The 17,700-nt window shown below is 40.2% G+C and overlaps 1 protein-coding gene across 10 annotated transcripts in view; it reads left to right on the forward strand.

Annotated features, from left to right (window-relative positions):
- Window positions 1-17,700, forward strand: part of ZMIZ1 (zinc finger MIZ-type containing 1) — a 359,077-nt gene that overhangs the window by 313,730 nt on the left and 27,647 nt on the right. For 8 of the 10 annotated variants that reach the window (XM_042792940.1, XM_042792963.1, XM_042792950.1 and 5 more), the window contains 6 exons: window positions 7,112-7,226; window positions 9,480-9,697; window positions 11,116-11,314; window positions 12,343-12,633; window positions 14,811-14,993; window positions 17,186-17,360. In XM_042792940.1, coding sequence (XP_042648874.1) covers window positions 7,112-7,226; window positions 9,480-9,697; window positions 11,116-11,314; window positions 12,343-12,633; window positions 14,811-14,993; window positions 17,186-17,360 — 1,181 coding nt within the window. The remainder of the gene's footprint in view (window positions 1-7,111; window positions 7,227-9,479; window positions 9,698-11,115; window positions 11,315-12,342; window positions 12,634-14,810; window positions 14,994-17,185; window positions 17,361-17,700) is intronic. The other 2 variants (XM_042792956.1, XM_042792993.1) reach the window with 1 other exon arrangement.

A 17,700-nucleotide genomic window follows, 5' to 3' on the forward strand; every position in this document is an offset into this window, starting at 1 on the left:
GCATGTCACAGCCTGACCTGTAGCAACCCAATGTGAAATGGAAGGCAGCGTTCCCACCTCGCGCAGTCATAACTCATCCAGGCCTCACAGGCCTTGTCAGGACTATAAAGAAAAAGTTAAGGGCTTTGAGCTTCCAGAGGTACTTCATATCACCTGCTGAACTGCCGGCTCGATCCTGCCACCTCAGTCTCCACGCAAGCGGCTGTATTGTGCGTATGTGTGTGGCTGCATGAATGGTTATTGTACTGTGTGTGTTGATATTTAAAAGAGCAGAGGCAGGGGGTGATAGCCACCTGCTAGCTGCAGGTGCCATCCAAAGCACCAAGCTGATAAATGGCTTGCTGCTTTCACCTTTTGACTGCTTCACCTGCATCTGCTCACCTAGAACGGGTTCAGAATGCTTCTGTGTTTTCAAACGGTTTGCCAAAAAACAGCCTTCCTTATTTTACAGTGAATTACGAAATTTCTAACTGCTTTCAGGCTTCCTGTTTGGTTTACATTGCTCATAGCCCAGTACAGTCAACATCCATTACTGAAACAACACTTGAGGTAATTCTTTCTTGACAGGGAGGGACAAGGTGTGGATCCTCTGTGCATGTGGAGTTGGGAGAATTGAAGCTTTGCAAAGGGTTAGAGAAGGTATTCATCTACTTATAAAGAGTGGAGGGAAACAACAGACGTGAGAAATTGTGGTGGGATAATTTTTGGAGATGTGTATTTTCTCTGTAAGATCCAAATGTTTGGAGTCACGCCATTGAGAAGTACAGGGAAAGTCTTGCAGAAGGCTTCCAAATTGGCTTTTTTCACTTTTGCATTACATAAAAACACCCAGTGATTTGGATGGGACTCTGTCTTATGTGTTTGTTTAGTGAAATGCATGATGGAGCCTTAATTTATGCCAATACAATTAACACTTCTTCAAATTATACTACTCATTAGAGGAATGTATTTGAGGAAGGTATGCATCACATAGGCGGCATCAGTCAAAAGTAAATTACTGCTAGTCATCCAAAGCCAGTGTTAGTATGCAAACTTACTACACCACCTTCTTTTTTTCTTCATCTAATGTAAACACCTTAGGATACCTGTACACAATATCGGCTCTTAGTGTGCTTTATGTCAGTGTGTGATATACGAGGCAGTTCTTCTGTGTTTTCTTTACAATATGTCTTCATATTTCCTTGCTGACTGCAAGTGGTCTTAGTGTCTCTTCTACACGGGCATCTCCTTGCTCTGCCATATTCCTCTGTGCGAACAGAGAATGGATTGTGTAGAATGGTTTCTACAGTCTACAGAAAAGATAGCACAAAATGTCAAGGGATAACTTGGTTAAATTTTGTGTTATGAAAATCTTTTAATAGTAATGTGTTTTAACACCTGTTAACTAGACTAAAAACTAATTTAAAGTGTTTGCTGAAACACTTTGGCCAAGCGCTTTAGCCGTGTGAAGATGGTGCATGTATCTCAGCTGGTGAGGCACTGGTTTTGTTCCCCTGAAAAAAAATCTCAATGAAAAATGAGAAGTCAGTTGTTTCCTCTTAAATGTCCGGGGTTTTTAAAAAGAAAAGAAAAGCAGATCTCTGAAGTGTTTTTGATTGTCAGTAAGCAGAAACAAATCTTGGCTTTCAGGTGTCGTTGTTTTTTTCAGATTAGTAGTCAAGACCAAGGATATTTTCAGTGGAAATTTGACCAAAAATAAAAACAAATAGAAAATCCATTTGATCTGTTATTTATGAATAAATTGTTGGGGATTCCTAGCTTATGGAATTGGGAAAAAAATTAGCTGAAGTCCTTCCTGGAGCATTTTAGTGTTGCAGGAAACTGCTAATAGTATTCTATCTGTTCTTGTGATTTTATTTTTAAAGAAGTTGTTAGGTTTTTGTGTATACTGATATGAAAATTATAAAAATGTAGTGAAATTCATGCCTGTTCCATAACATGAACACCCCAAAAAGGTGGTTCAAATTCAGTATTTGCAGTGCACCATGCAAAACAGTCTTTTTCTTAAATAAGAGTATGCTTAAAATAAGTTTATGGTGGTGCCCTAATCAAGAAGGGTTGCTAACTGAATCCATGTTAATAATTAAAGCTACGTGAGTGGCGTTCATTCAAGAAATCCAGGTAAAACAGAACCTAAACCTGAATGAAAGAAGCTAAGCTGCCTAACTTGTGAGACATTACACACATGAAACACATGTATTGGTGCTAGAGTTACCCAGGGCTTTATTTCCTGTTCTGACTGGGATTTGTGATATTTTTCCGCCGTAGACGGATGAGGTTTTAGGGGGAAAAGAGGGGTGAGGCAGGAGCAAGGAGCCTTGTTTGGAAATTGTTATGTTTTAGTTTGTATTAAAGTAGTGTCACCTAGAGGCTCCAACCAAGAATACAGCCAAGGGGTGCTGGGCACCCTGAGCACACGTGCACCCAGAGGCAATTGCAGACAGGCAGAGCAAAGTACAGACAGAGAGGTGCCAGTGGGCAAGAACAGATCAGGAGGCCCAGTTTGGGGCTGTATTTGCACCATTCTGATTTTTGGCCACGCATAACTGCAAAGGAGTGTTTGGCCCGGGTAGATCTCCAACACCTCACTCCTTGTCATCAGATGCTCTCCTCTCTAGGTGTCCATGGGTGACAAAAGAAGACGTGGGAGAAATGACAGTCCGTGTTACACTGGCAATTACCTGCTCATCTTGGCGTCGGCTGGAGAAGTTACAATAGAGTCAGTAGATTCAGAGGACTGTGCGGACTCTGTGTGTCTGCTACCAGTGAGGTGGGATGACTCTGCTTCAGAAACTTTAAAGACCCCTGCAAACCTGTAAAGCTGGCCTGAGGGTAGGCAACAGAAACTAGCCACTGAAAGCCCAGTTGTGGGAAGCTTGATGCCTGTGCTTGGAGTGAAAAGGTTTTTTGAGGAAGCAAATATCTGGTGTTTTTCTGCAGTAGTTGATAGATTTTCAGTGTTTAAAACAGAGATAGATGCTTATAAAGGGAGTGTTTTAGACACCTGGCCTTCTCAACATGTGATGTGGAAAATCACCGGGAAGGTATCATTCCAGTTTTTACCCTCCTCCATAACACATAAAGTATCAATGCTCTAGGGATGCATATTTCACTAAACCATTTGAATCTCTCCTTCCTCAATCAATGAAGACACATAAACAGAGTATCAGATATACATACAGTTGCTTTAATGACAACATAAACGTACTTAAAATACAGTATTTTCAAATAATGTCACAAATCATACATAAATTACAGTAATTCACTAGTACTAATTTACTATATGGAGCACACTTTTTATTAAGCAACTTTTTATTAGAATTAACTAATAGTTTGTGTCTGACATGAAGTCTGTAACTCTTCCAGAGAGATTGGATATCTGCCTGGTTCTGTTTTCCCAGTAGTGGGATTAAGAGAGGCTGTTCAGACCTAAGTACCGATGTACCTCTCTGACATGAGTGTTGTATTACCAGTGGTTTCAGTACATGTGCCAGCAGCTAAGAAATCCTTCGTTCTTATTCCTTGATTGCAGTTTCACTATATCATAGTTTGAGAAGTAATTTCTCTCCATCTTTCCATCTTTGCTCTATGGCTTCCTCTGCTGTTTGGCCTTTAATGCTGACCAGTAGTATGTATAGGTTCATTAACGCTATTATAAATTTAGTCAATACTCTTTTAGTGGACTCCAGCTGAGCCCAAACTGACTCACTGCCCTCCAGGGTGTAGTGAGAGACTTAATTACCCTTGTACCGTTCAACGGGAACAATGTCATGGGCAGAATTTTGCTGTGGATGGAGAGGTTGAAGCTTCTTTCTCCATTTGCTGCCATTTTCAAGTTTAAAAAAATGGATTTCAGCATAATTCACAGCTCTGTGTAATAACAGTGGAAAGCCACTGCTCTTTTGCAAATGACAATTGGATTGGTCACGTTTCATTTTGGTACTTATATGGGTTTTCCTTTGATGGTGGGAGTATTCCTTTGGGTTGTTTAAGGACAGAAAAGCAAGCTGAAAGAGCAGGGAGGAGGGACAAGTAATCCTTTAGTTGAGTGGCATGTGTTTCAGCATTTCCTACGGCTTGAAACCAAAGAAGCCTCCACGCAGTGGAGGAAGGGTGGGTATTGTTACCCAGTATGGCAGAAGTCATACTCAAACATGCGTGTAGTTGGTGATGGGCCAGAGTATCCTGCTGGGGAATGCAAACCATGAGAATGTCATGTATTTCTCATTGGGGTAACTAAAATGAAGTTTGAGTGAAGTGAGGTCTAGCACAGTAAGTGTATATATTAGGGTGTATAAGTTGATGTTCTGCAAGGCACACCTCTCACTAGTTCAGTGCCGCCATGATTTCTGATATTAATCTTGTCTGCGATTTAAAGCTGTCCTGTGTTGGATAATGTGATAGCCATGCGAGGCAATGTGCCCAGTGAGGATTTCTCAACAAATCTGTACCTGGTCTTTTTCTCCGGCTTTAATGTGTTATGCAGTGTCCTGTGCTGGAGGCTTTCATCATATGTCAACAATATGGTTTCTTGAGGTGTCACCCATTTAAACTGTAATACAGTAAAAATTGAGTGATCTACTCTTCTTCATAATTAGACTAATTGATTGTATAGTCTTTGAGAATGCAGTTTTTAGTTCCACTAAACAAATGCTCTGACTCTACCATTAGAAAGTATGGGTGAATAAGACATGAAATCTCTTCTGTGTACTGTAAAATAGAGGAACAGGTAAGAGAAACGTGCTTTGGAGGCAAAGAATGTGAAGAAATAGTTGTAACTTCTTAACAGCAGGCTAAGACATCACTAGCTCCAAGCTTGAGTATGCGTACAAACCATATGGCATATGTGCATTGGAAGAACCTTCAGTGACTATGTGGTTTGATTCCTGCCTGTCATTACCGTTCCCGTTTACTCATGCACCTGCAGAATATTTGCCTCATCCCTCAGGTTTTATTACCTGTCCTCAGCACATCAGTGGGGAGTAGTGAAGGAATGGCTGCAGTGAGTCCTTTCACTGCTTAGGTCATGGAGAGAACTTCTTTGTAGTCATTGAAGTATACAGACACTCATATGTGCCATAAATATCCAAACAAGTCACAGAGCAGACATCATCAAAAACAGTCAGAAAAGGAAGTAAAGTAGGAGGCATTGTTCAGAGCAGGAAAAAAGAGGAAGGCTTCATAGCAGTCACAAATTCTGGGTTAGTCATCATTTGTCTCCATGCTGGTGGAGGGGATTTGCTGAAGCATTGCGTCACTTGCAAATATTAGTCACTGAAGCCATTGTGTGAGCTTCTGAATGAGAGGGCAGAGATTTTCATCCTTTTAAGAGAAAATACTTTAAAGAAAAATGGGCTAGGAGGACTTACTGATTGCAAGGCGTGAATATGCCTGTATTTACATGTCATTTTACATAGGTGCTGTCAATGTAAACGTTACATGTCAAGTATCTTATAGAAAATTACTTTTTTCCATTATTTTTCCCTAATTATTTGTTAGGGGAAATTATTATTTTCCCTAATTTAATTTGTTTTATATTTTTATGTGATTTTATTGCTTAATTCAATTTGGGTATTTTGAAACAAATAGGTCAGTTTAAATTCACAGTTATGTCCTAGTACAGTCCTGTTGTGCTGACATAGCATTATGGAATTTGTCTGAAATTTCCTACTACTTCATAAAATGTATTCACTATTTCATTTTACCTTATGCAGTTGCTGTTATTAGATTATTTGTTGCTTGGGACATAGGCAGTTTTTATCACATGTATGCAATTCTTTGTACAATTCAATTCCTATTCTTAAATGATTTACAGTAGGGGTTATGAACAGGCTAAAGAATGAACACATAGGTAGGCTTTGATTTTGGCTGCCAGCACAAAAGGAAGGAGAAGTGGTCCAAGCCTGGAGTACTGTCTGGGGATGTGGGAGAGTCAGCTCCCCGCTCTGCCACAGAGCCCTTTTTAGGGCTTGGACAGGTTGGTTGTCTCACCACGTCTTGTATGAGTTAGTTGTGTGGTGCCTCACGGTGCAGGCTTTGAAGCACATGGATAAAGTGCTCATAGAGCCTGGATGGATCCTTCAGGCAAGGTAGCCCTGCACAGAATTCCAGTGATAGCTGGTAGTCCAGGCAAAAATGCAGTTTTTGATATAAAATACAAGTCAATAGCATTTGAAAATGAGAGCAATGTGTGTCTGTATTAAATGATACCTATATCTAGATGAGGAAAGATCACGTGTGTGTATGTGTACATATATGCAAATAGAAATCTAATTTACAAGTTAATAGTATGAGAACGAGCAAATTTCAAGTGGAATATATTTTACAGTTATGGGATTAATAGTTACTTTCACTGGCTTTAACATATTTCATTAATTACACTAGATATGTACATATCCTGTGTTCATTTTGAAACCTCCAATGCTTTTGTATGAAGAGAACTGTAAAAAATGTTTGCTAGTATCTGTGGACAAAGCTAATGGAAAAACCCAATCCTCTCATCCACGTATTAATCTAAAAGATGTGTTGTATACCTGCAGTTGATTTTCTAGAATGCTGATTAGCTAATACTAGTTTTGGCATGCAGCTTATCCATCGTGTGGGAGAACACTATTTGAATTTCAATTTACTTTTCAAAATGATGTTGTACTGCTGTTCCTTCAAAGGCTTTTCTGGCCATTTGGGGACCCAGTGCAGACAGTGGAGCTGCAGTCTGGTCTCAAAATGTAATTGAATTGATATGAGGCAGCTGAAGCAGTGATTGTTGAAGAGCTTGAGATGGGTTGCAAAAAATAAGTGCTTCTGAACAACTTGTTTAGTGTCCTTGTTTGAAACTCTGCCCTGAGTTTATTTTTGCTTTCATTGGTAACAGACCTTTATGGTAAAATCCCTGTGCTTCAGTATAGTTAAGGAATTCATCAGTTCTGTGTGGTTTTGATATGATCATGTTGCTATTAAAAAAACTTTATGCCTCTGACAGTACCAGGCTAATAATGGGAGGAGGAGTGGAGAGTTAAGGTCATGTCAGGTGTTAATACCTTTGTCCCGGCTGGCAACTTGCCACTGTTTAAACTTCCAAAATCTCACCCTCCTAAACATTTCTTTTTTTCAGTGATGGGTCTTTCCCCTACGATTCTGTTCCCTGGCAGCAAAATACCAACCAGCCTCCAGGCTCTTTATCAGTGGTCACCACAGTATGGGGTGTGACTAACACCTCTCAAAGCCAGGTAAGCTTCGGTTTTATGCTCCCTTCCCTCTGGATACAGGTTCTCACTAATGTTTGCAAAATGCAAAGCTTTTTGGAAAATCCTCTTGGGATTAATAACAGTGTCAATGTTCTCTCTGTTGTACATGGTGCTTTTTTTCCCCAGTCCTGCCCTCTTTGGTGGCATTAGAAAGGAGGTGTCTGAGAGCTTGAGTCAGTAACTTCCTTAGCTGCATGCAAGTGTCAGGCTTGAGTGGAGCACACATTTTGCACTGTATGGTTTCAACACTAAAAGCATGGTTTTGGGGTAAGCCCAAACCTTCTGAGAATTTGAGGTTGAATTTGAAGAGTTGTTTATTAAAAATAAAAATTATAGCTAGATTCACCAGATGACAGTTATTGTTAATTTTACACGGGGTTGTGTCATACTTGTGAGCTGGTGAAATCCAGTGCCAAATCTATCCCAACCCTGAGGTGCTAACTACCAGGTGTAGGCTGTGCTCTTTTCAACTTCTCCTGTTAATACTGCCTTACTTTGCAAAAGTATTTCAATATGCATTGGAGCAAAAGCATGAGCTACTGGCTGCCAGGTGAGAGCCATACTTACTGGATTTTCATTTGGTTCTCTCTGCTCTTACCTCTCTTTTTCTTCTGCAATGTATATTGAATTATGCTATACAAGAAGAAGCAGCTTTAATGAAGGAGACGCCAGTTATTTGTGATAGTGTGCTCTCTGAGGGATGTGGCACAAATCAAGCTCTCAGACAGTCTAGCCTTTTCTTACAGCACAGTTGAAGTGCTCTAAACACATCACCATCTTTAATGAGTGCAAATGGTACATAAATCTAACCTGTCTTTTTCAAAACAAGTGACATTAGTTCCCATACAAATTTTTCTATGGATTTTTTTTTTTTTTAGATTCTTTTCATTTTGGTCAGAAAATGAAAAATAAAATTGTTATGGATTGAGCCATTTGAAAAAGATATTAATCAGGGGCCAAGTCACATAGATACTCATATGGCGGTTATGTAAGCATTGGTTGTGGCAACATCTTTCTTCAAAAATTAAGGAGAGGAAACAGTTGTAGGATCTATAACATGATTTATTATTGTTGCTTTCTTTTTAACACCTTGAAAGAACAGGTATCCCATCTGGGAGAGAAACACCTGAGTAAACCTGTAGGTCTATACATTGGCCAGAGAGTGGAAATATAATTTCTTGTGAAAATCTTTCACATGTAAAAAGGAGGGAAAAAAAAATAAAAGTCAGAGTTTTGTTCTATAGTAAGAACACTGTAATGTTAATTGAACTCTTTATGATAGTTCAGAGGAATGTACAGTAAAAGAAAAGAGGTGCTTTGGTAGAAAGAAGAAAATGCCTCTTCAGAATCTCACTACAAGGGAAGGGTGAAACTCTGGAACATGAAGCTTGGTTGTAGCTGTTCAGAGCAGATTGAAATGAATGACAGGGTTTCCCGTAAGTCTTCATGCTCCTTGATGGAAAGGAATGAGCTGGGTGTGCCAGTTCTCTTGCACAAATTCCCAAGGATGATGACTTGGTCTTCTGCAAAAATCATGACCATTAAATTTCTTCCCAAGTAGGAGATAGATTTCTATGCAGGTGATCCATAAACAGTCATACTTAGATCTCAATGGAAATCACAGCAATTTTGGCTCAATTGAAAAAAAAAAAAAAAAAAAGCTTCAAACAAGAAAACCAAGTCCTTTTAGAAACAGAATGAAGGACTCTCTTCTAAGAAGCAACAAAAAAGAACCAACAGACTTCTGTACACTTTAGAGAGAGTTAGATTCAAGAACAGGTCAAGCCACTTAAATGTGTTCGTTCACAGTTTTTGCATCTGTAGTACCCTTTGCAATATGCCAGTGGGACTGAATATTTGCAAGTTATTTCAAAGTCCTACATCCAAAAAAAAGAAAAAGCATGTACTTTCTCTTAATTGGATGAATTTGTCACCTACAGAGCATGGTTCTAGCAGGTCTTTATCATAACTTTTTTCATAAGCATGTTAGTTTGGGTTCCATCTAGTTAAAAATCTCCTGTGAAGGATAATTAGAGATCAGAAACTCTTATTTGATTGGAAATGGCAGAAGGAGAAATGACCAGGAATGTGTACCTAGGCATCAACAAGGTGTATGCTCATTAGAGTTCAGAGTGCAGGGTGGTTATATTTTCATTTATCGATTGCAGCCAATTAACTTAATTTTCTTGATGTGGTTCACGGTACAGCCCTATATTCTCATGTTTCTACTCACAGGTGCTGGGAAATCCAATGGCAAATGCTAACAACCCTATGAACCCAGCAGGAAATCCCATGGCTTCCGGGATGACTACCAGCAACCCTGGAATCAATTCCCCTCAATTTGCTGGACAGCAGCAACAATTTTCAGCCAAGGCAGGCTCCACTCAGCCGTACATACAGCAGGGCATGTATGGGCGACCCAATTATCCTGGAAGTGGAGGCTTTGGTGGCAGGTAAGATTTACTTGTGTGAGGTGGAATATGGATGTAAATCGTTGATGAAGCTTGTTTTAGTGACCTGGCAGAAGTGTCCTGGGCTTATTTTAATTATATCAAGTCTCAGTAGCTACTTTATGCTGGTTAACTGAAGTGCATACTGCTTTTACAGCTTTGGAAATCAGCTACCCAAACTGCAGTGAAATTCATCACTGTAAATGGAAATGGCTTAGGTCAATCAATTAGCTATAATAAACCCCCAAAATAAAGTTTTAATTAAGAGAGATTGTTAAACAGACCACAGGCTTAGGAATGATTAACATTTAATAAGGCCAGGATGTGAAAGGTATTGATGGTATAATTTCTACGTGCGTATGGAGGAATAAGCTTGAGAATTAGGCAAAGTAGGTTCCTATGCAATGGGATATTTCTGCCCAAATCTTACTCAATGGCAGGAATTTGAAAAGAATCGGGGGTGAAGGTGTTTGTTAAGAGAGATGGTCAAGCTGTATATTTATTTTGGGGAAGTAAATATTGCATTAGTGAAATAAACTGAAACTAATAGCCTGGGGTTTGTTACATTTTGACTTTCTGTGTCTATGCTTTGTAAACAAGGGTGGTAAGTGCAGTAAACTGAAACGACTATTTATGGTCCCTCTGCAAAGCCTACTGAAAAGATTGTTAGCATAGTCGGTCTAGTGTGAAAAATGTAAGCCTGGAACTGAGGGAACTTATCTCTCCCTTCATCTCTGCCACTGATCTACTGAGTGACCTTGAACAAGTCAGAAGGTTTCTTTAGCTTTGTATTAAGAACTCTAAAATGGGCATAGTAGACTGGCCCATATTTGTAAAGATAGCTGATGTCTTGGAGTGGGAAAGGCATGGTTTAAATTAATTTATCTTATGATCAAAAGGAGAGCCAAGTAGGAACTGCAGAATATGTTGTGTGGGATCCAGTAGGGCTGATTACATTGCGTCTCTCCTGGCCTTTCTGCTCAGGTTGAGGGAGGAATGCTTTTACAACATTGGGAATGCTTGGCATAATTCACCACAGGGGCAGGTGAATGCACTGTAGTGGCAGAAGCTCTCTGTTGATGCTGCTGTGCAATCTGCCCCTACACTATTGGGAAATGGAGCATGCATTAACTTGCAGGATTTCAGTTCCACTTTGCAGTAAGCTACAGAGCTGCAAAGCCATTCACTGCCCCCGAAACAACTGAAGGCGATGCCTTGCAATCCCAGCCCTATGACTATTGCACCTGAGCAACACTTGTATCCCAAGTACACACCTAATTCCCCGTCCTGGTGGCTTTCATTAGGCATTGATAGGTGGATTTGGAACAGCTCCAGATGAGGACCGCACCAACGTTCAAAACAAAGTCCACCAGGCACGTCTTAATTCTCTCTCTCTCTTTATTTCTTTTCTTCCCTGTTAGTTACCCTGGAGGCCCAAATACCCCTGCAGGAATGGGGATCCCCCCCCACACGAGGCCGCCAGCTGATTTCACCCAGCCAGCTGCAGCTGCCGCTGCTGCTGCAGTTGCAGCTGCAGCTGCTACAGCAACAGCCACAGCTACGGCCACTGTGGCAGCCCTTCAGGAAACGCAGAATAAGGACATGAACCAGTATGGACCGGTAAGGGAGTAACCCTTATATCTTCATACCTGCCTGATCTGGGCCATTACAGGGAATTGAGCTATCCTTCTTACTCTCCTGTTTATTAGGGTGCCTACTCCGTTGGTTTTAGTTTGTTTATTTGGGTTTTTTTTGTGCATGAGCATGGATATAAATGCTTACGGGAAACTGCTGGATTGTGTGTATGTAGGTATGAGTCGGTCTCCTGTGTTTTTTCTGATAAATCTCGCTTAAGTGTATTTTTTAGTTTGGAGATTGCCCCTTTAAAAATTGAAAATTATCCAGAATCATGGCTGATATATTATAACATGATATTGTGATATTATTATTGCTGCTTTTGCCAGCTCTGTGAACCTCTAAACTTGAGTATCCGATGAAATGTTCCAGAATCTTGGAATAGGTTTTGTACCACTTGGGCAATTGTTTATTTTGCGAGCTACAGCTGGTTGATTGGTTTTTTCCCTTCAAACAAGGAAACAACACTAGAAAAGAGAATTGCTTGTTAATGTTGTCTGTTAGAACAGCTATGCGAGACATGCATTTCTGGTGATCCACAGCCTCCAGCATGTCATGACTTAATGTAATAATTTTTTCTTAAAATAAACAAGAGTTTGATCAATTCAGGTTTTTTTCCTTCTTAGATTTTTACCTCTCTGAGTTTTGAAGTATATGGGCCCATATACCAGGTGATGTAAAGAAGTACAGTGTCTCAGAAATCATAGTGTTGTGCTGTATTTACACAGCCAACTTCCTAACCTGTTATCTTACAGTGATCGACTAGCCAATTCAAACGATTTAATTGCTCACCTTAGACTTCTGTCTTTCTCTCTGATGTCTTGTACAATTCCAATTTAATTTTTATTATAAATAACATCACTGCCCATCAAATGTTGGAGAACATTGAAGGAAAATGCGACATAAATCCTCCCCTTCTTCCCTCCCCCCTAAAGCATGTTCAGCTCCCTCCTCCCATTTTAAATGCATGTCGCATTTTATTCTTTTTTTTTTTTCTTCTTCTTCCGTTGAAGGTTTGTTCCTCTTTCCAGATGGGTCCAACTCAGGCTTACAACAACCAGTTTATGAACCAGCCTGGTCCTCGTGGCCCTGCTTCTATGCCAGGCAACATGAACCCAGCAAGCATGGGAGCAGGAATGACGCCTTCCAGCATGAGTGGGCCACCCATGGGCATGAACCAGCCTCGGCCTCCTGGAATGAGTCCCTTCAGCACCCATGGGCAGAGGATGCCTCAGCAAGCCTACCCAGGCCCACGCCCCCAGTCTTTGCCTATACAGGGCATAAAGAGACCATACCCAGGAGAGGTAATAAAATAAATTATATTTGGTGTACACTGTTCTTTTGACTGAAGGTTGCAATGTGCTGGGTAATGTGTGCTGTGCATCCCTGTATGATAGGTACATCTTTGTTCCAGCCTTGGTAGGAATATTGCCATTAAAATATAAGCAGCAGCAGCTCTTCCATTTTAACTTCTAAAGTATTCAGTCTGGCTCTTGGCTGTGTTAGTCAAGATGACAGTCATTAAAACCAAGAAAGGCCCAAAACTGGCTGAGCCCTCAAAATGTCACTTTGAGATTCTCATGCTAGATGGTGAATTCATAGACCTTAAGCAGACTTCCTTCACAGAAGTGAATTTATTTAAGATGACAACTTAAAAGAGACATTTAAGGTGAAATACTTTATTTGAGCCCAATGCATATGTGATCTACATTTTCTTGGATGATTTTATTGTTCTAAAAAAATACGTTGTATAAACACCAATAGTGATAATATTTATTTTAAAGACCAGTTGCTTTCCAGACTTCTTGAGGCTTGATTTTCATAGGCACTGAGGTGAATATAAATCATGTTGAACTCAAATCCCCTCTTTGTCAGCATTTATCTAATATAATTTTATTTGGAGTGTGGTATTTCTGTCGAAGTTCCCATGCTGTTATATGAGATTTGAGTAGCTTTGTAGACAAAATTACATCGCCATTGACTTGTATTATGACCTTGGGCAAAACACTTAGGGTCAAAATTTTAAAGAAAGTTAGATAACTGAAGATGTAGACAGACAAGCTTTTGGATTTTTAAAAAGCACCAATGCATTTTACTATGCAAATTGGTGTGAATTGGGCGAGAGAAGCTTTTGAGAATCTCACCAACTCTTTCCCAGCATCTATATGCACCTAAATGTCTTTACGAATCTAGCCACCAGTTACTAACTTCAGAGATAATATCCTGGTAAAATTCTGTATCAAGCTGAGACTACAACAAGAGCTATAACTCCAGGTATAGAGGTTTTTTTATGGTATTGCCCTGACTATGATAATGGTAGTAAGAGTTTATAGAAAATATACAACAAAGAATACCATGGTATGCAGAAAATATAGCAAACATTTACTATTAAGCTACATTTCTTTCCTGATCTGGAAATGTTTGGGTTTTGGGTTTGGTTTGGTTTTTTTTTAATAAAAAAATCCACACCCCGGAAATAAAAGTTACATGCTTTTGCAGGAGTTACTTCTCTGGGAAGGCTTTTCACTCTGTAAATACTGCCACTTACTCTACAATTAAGTTAAGAAAACACAGAATGTGACATATTCAGATGATTCTTATCTTCAGATTTCTTATTTTAAGGAAGACTATAGATCCCTTTTTGCTGCTTCAGAAGCAAGTTTTTCATTGTAAGGGAATATGATCATGTTCCCAAGAAGTCAGTACTGAACAGTGCCCTAAATGTTACATGCTTGCTGGTCTGGAATTCTGCAGATCCCATAGTTACTGTTTGCTTCTTTGTTTTTGAAAGCTTCATTTATGGAAACTTCTTATTAATCAGTTAATTTTTCTAATTGATGTTTTATTGCCTTTAAAGTTCCAGTTTTCATTACTTTGATTCCAAAGCTGCAGCACAATACTACCCAGGACTAGCAAGGTTTTTATGTCTAGTAATAGCTTCTATTCAGTTGTCAGGGTATCGCTAAATGCTCTAGCACAGGGCCAGCATAGCAGTTGTGTTGAGAAGACAGACATGGACAGCACCGCTTCTGTTTTCTGCCCATTCTGGGATTATTTTTTTGTTGTTACTTTTTCTTTTTGTACTTTCATTTTCCATCTGGAAAAGGAGCCCCAGGGATGGGGTTGGTAGCACTTGCAAAAACAGATTTTGCGAGCATTGCATCTGGTTGTAATTCTGGTTTCTTCAAACACAGTGTGCCCTTTGACAGCGCTGCAAGGCTGAGTGTATGTGTGTGTTAAGGTACATGGTTATTCTTATCCCACTTTGGTTTACGGGACTTTTATGCTTTTGAGTGAGTATTTACCTTCAGCCATCAGGGCCCTGGTTCAAGCATGAGTGGCACTAAGTTGAGGAGTATTCACCTGGAGGGTTTTTTTTGTTAGTTTCGATTCCGCTACTGAATGCATGCTAATAATCAATTCACAACAGCTGCTTGCATGAAACAGATCTTTGTCTCCTTTCATCTCTGTCATGAAATAGCCGAATTATGGAAACCAGCAGTATGGACCAAATAGCCAGTTTCCAAACCAGCCTGGTCAGTACCCCACTCCCAACCCTCCAAGACCCCTTACGTCTCCCAACTATCCTGGACAGAGGATGCCAAGCCAGCAAAACACAGGGCAATACCCTCCTCCGACGGTCAACATGGGGCAGTATTACAAGGTAAGAATTTTTAGATTATCTTCTTGCGTTCTGGTAGGCATTTATGAATGAAGTCACATTAATTACTTCATAGATACTGCTTTTATGTAATTAAAGGAAAGAGGAAAAAAGCACAGTGTTTTTACTAAGGTTGTAGATATCTCAGGATGAAGTCAGTCAGCCAAGTTGCATAGTAACTTCACATCAGTTCATAAAGAAAATTGAATGTTACTGCAGCTCATTAGAGGCTTTTACAAGAAAATGTTGGTTTCACTTTAAACGTAGCATGTAAAAAGAAGTACCTAATGAGGTTCAGGTGTAATATTTTCACCTATTTATGGCACCCTGCAAGAAAACAACTTTGGAAATTTATAATAAACAAGTCCCACATTGCAACATCCCAATTTCAGACCTACAGTCGTCACTGTTGGATTAAGCCAACCCAAACTTAAAAGCTGTTCCAGCTGTAGAATTAATCTTTGAAGTGAAGTTTGCATGACTTCCTCTGACCTCTTCTTCCCCTTTTCTCCTTGTTTTCCTTCTGTACTGCTTGTTTTGGGCAAGAATTAGATTTGATAAAATGTTGCCTAAAACCTGTTTTATGGATGCATCTTGAGCACTTAGTACTATCCAAATGGTGTTTGTATTGAGGGCCTGCTGAGGTTTGACATCTCTGAAGTGCACACAGAAGTGATCTTCTGTACACAGGTACTTCAGTGCATGTGACAATGAGGAGGACCATTGATGGTCTGACCTGCTGTTAAAGCATTAGCTGTTGAAGTCTCTGGACTTCATTTGGGTTTTGAATGTAGGCTGAAAGAATCCAAGATGCACATTGGTCTTGAACTGGAATTGTTCTGGTGTGATTCACACAGAAAACACCATTGAAAAAGAGGGAAAAAAACCCCACCCTTTACTACAGAGCAACTGTTCTGCATGCAACCAAGCTGTCCACTGTGGTACCCAAAGGAATGCCTGTTGCATCATGGCAGCTTTTGGAACACACTGGCAGGAAGAACATGAGAAGAAGACAGGTTCTCAACTACTGTAATTCTAATGCAGTCACATATGCTAAAATAACAGCAGAAGATCTCTGTGAAGTTTTTAAGTGACAGGTTTTTAAATACATTTTACATACGTTTGTTTCAGATGGGGTTTAAGTTTTTTGTTTACAGGATAGTTCCAACAGGGAATCTGTGGTCTTTCCAATGCATCCCCTATCTTGTATTCAAATGTCAACCACTCTGAAAACAGTTAGAAAGTAAGAGACCTTGTTAAGAAGGGAGATTATCCTGGCTAGGGGAAAAATTCCAGCTTGCCACAGACAGGACCTGAACCTTTGCATTGTAGTGATTGTGGAGATAGTAACTGTATGTGCTAAAGAAAAAAGCAAAGATGGTTGGAAATGTAAATGCTTAGGATTTCAGAATGCAGCTCCCTTACGTACTTCAGAGTATCCTAGGCCAGCAGCGCAGCATTTAGATACAGAATCAGATCTGAAGTCCTGGTGCTTTGGCTGTCTGTAAAGATTCTCATCTTCTGACGCTCTCAAGTGTATGTGCTTATGGTACACGAGCTATTACAACAGAGTGCCATGTAATTGCAGTTTTGTTTAATGCCAGCTTCCTTCGCATCATCATTGGTTTATTCTGTTAACTGCTACCATCACATTGTAGGTACACAGGGTGAAAGGCATCCCCTGACCTCCAGAGCTTTCATTCTGAGTAGATGAGTTGGACAGGGGTAGAAGGATAGAGGGAAGTAAAAGGGACACAGACATTCTAATTGCATGTCTTTAGATTTTGTTTTTCCTGTAGGCTTTTGTGCACTGGGGCTATTTTGGGAGGAAGCCAAAGAGATACAGAGGGCTGTGTGGGTTGAGGTGATGTGGAAAAACTGAAGCGAATGGCTGGTTGGTTTTGGAAAGAGAGCATTCAGAGGAACACGATAAGCCTCTTGGCAGCCTTGCTTGTATCTGGTCATTGCCTGAATTAAGCTGGCTGGTCTGCTGGTTTCAGTTCCTGCTTTGCTTTCCTACTCTGCCTCTTCCCCGAAGGCCTCATGGGATGTCCTGTGAGTTCTTGTTCTTCTGGAGACAGAGGGGGCTCCCCACCTTCTTTGTAGTCTTTGGTGTTTGATAGCAGTACAGTTCACAAGGCTTATTATTCTTATTTTCAGACTGCAATAACAATGTGATGTTATTTATTTTCTAGCCATCAAGGCCTGTACCTGTGGCAAATTACCCTCATTCACCTGTTCCAGGAAACCCCACGCCACCTATGACTCCAGGGAGCAATATTCCTCCATACCTGTCACCTAACCAGGATGTCAAACCTCCATTCCCACCTGACATTAAACCAAATATCAATGCTTTACCACCACCTCCAAGTGAGTAGCAAACAGAATGCCCCCACAGTCATTTATTGTCCCTCCGTTCTCTGCAACATACATTTCAGAGTCTGGAAACGAGCTCTGATTGCTGCTCTGGGAGAGGCTCAGGTTGCCAAGTTGTTACAGGTGGCATGCACAGAGCAGGCTCACTAGAGCCAGTGGACAGGAAAGAGAAAGATTGCTATCCCTTCCTGAAATAGAATATCAGAAACGTTCTTCTATGTTAAACTTGTAAGGATTTTACTCCTGAGGTATTCCTTTGATACACTTCCTGAGGACAAAACACTTGATTTTGGGTTGCGTTACGCCTGCTTGGTAGGCTTGTTTATTGTATGAA

This window comes from Tyto alba, unplaced genomic scaffold (genome assembly GCF_018691265.1).
Source record: "Tyto alba isolate M040663 unplaced genomic scaffold, T.alba_DEE_v4.0 Super-Scaffold_1, whole genome shotgun sequence".
Taxonomy (NCBI): Eukaryota; Metazoa; Chordata; class Aves; order Strigiformes; family Tytonidae; genus Tyto; species Tyto alba.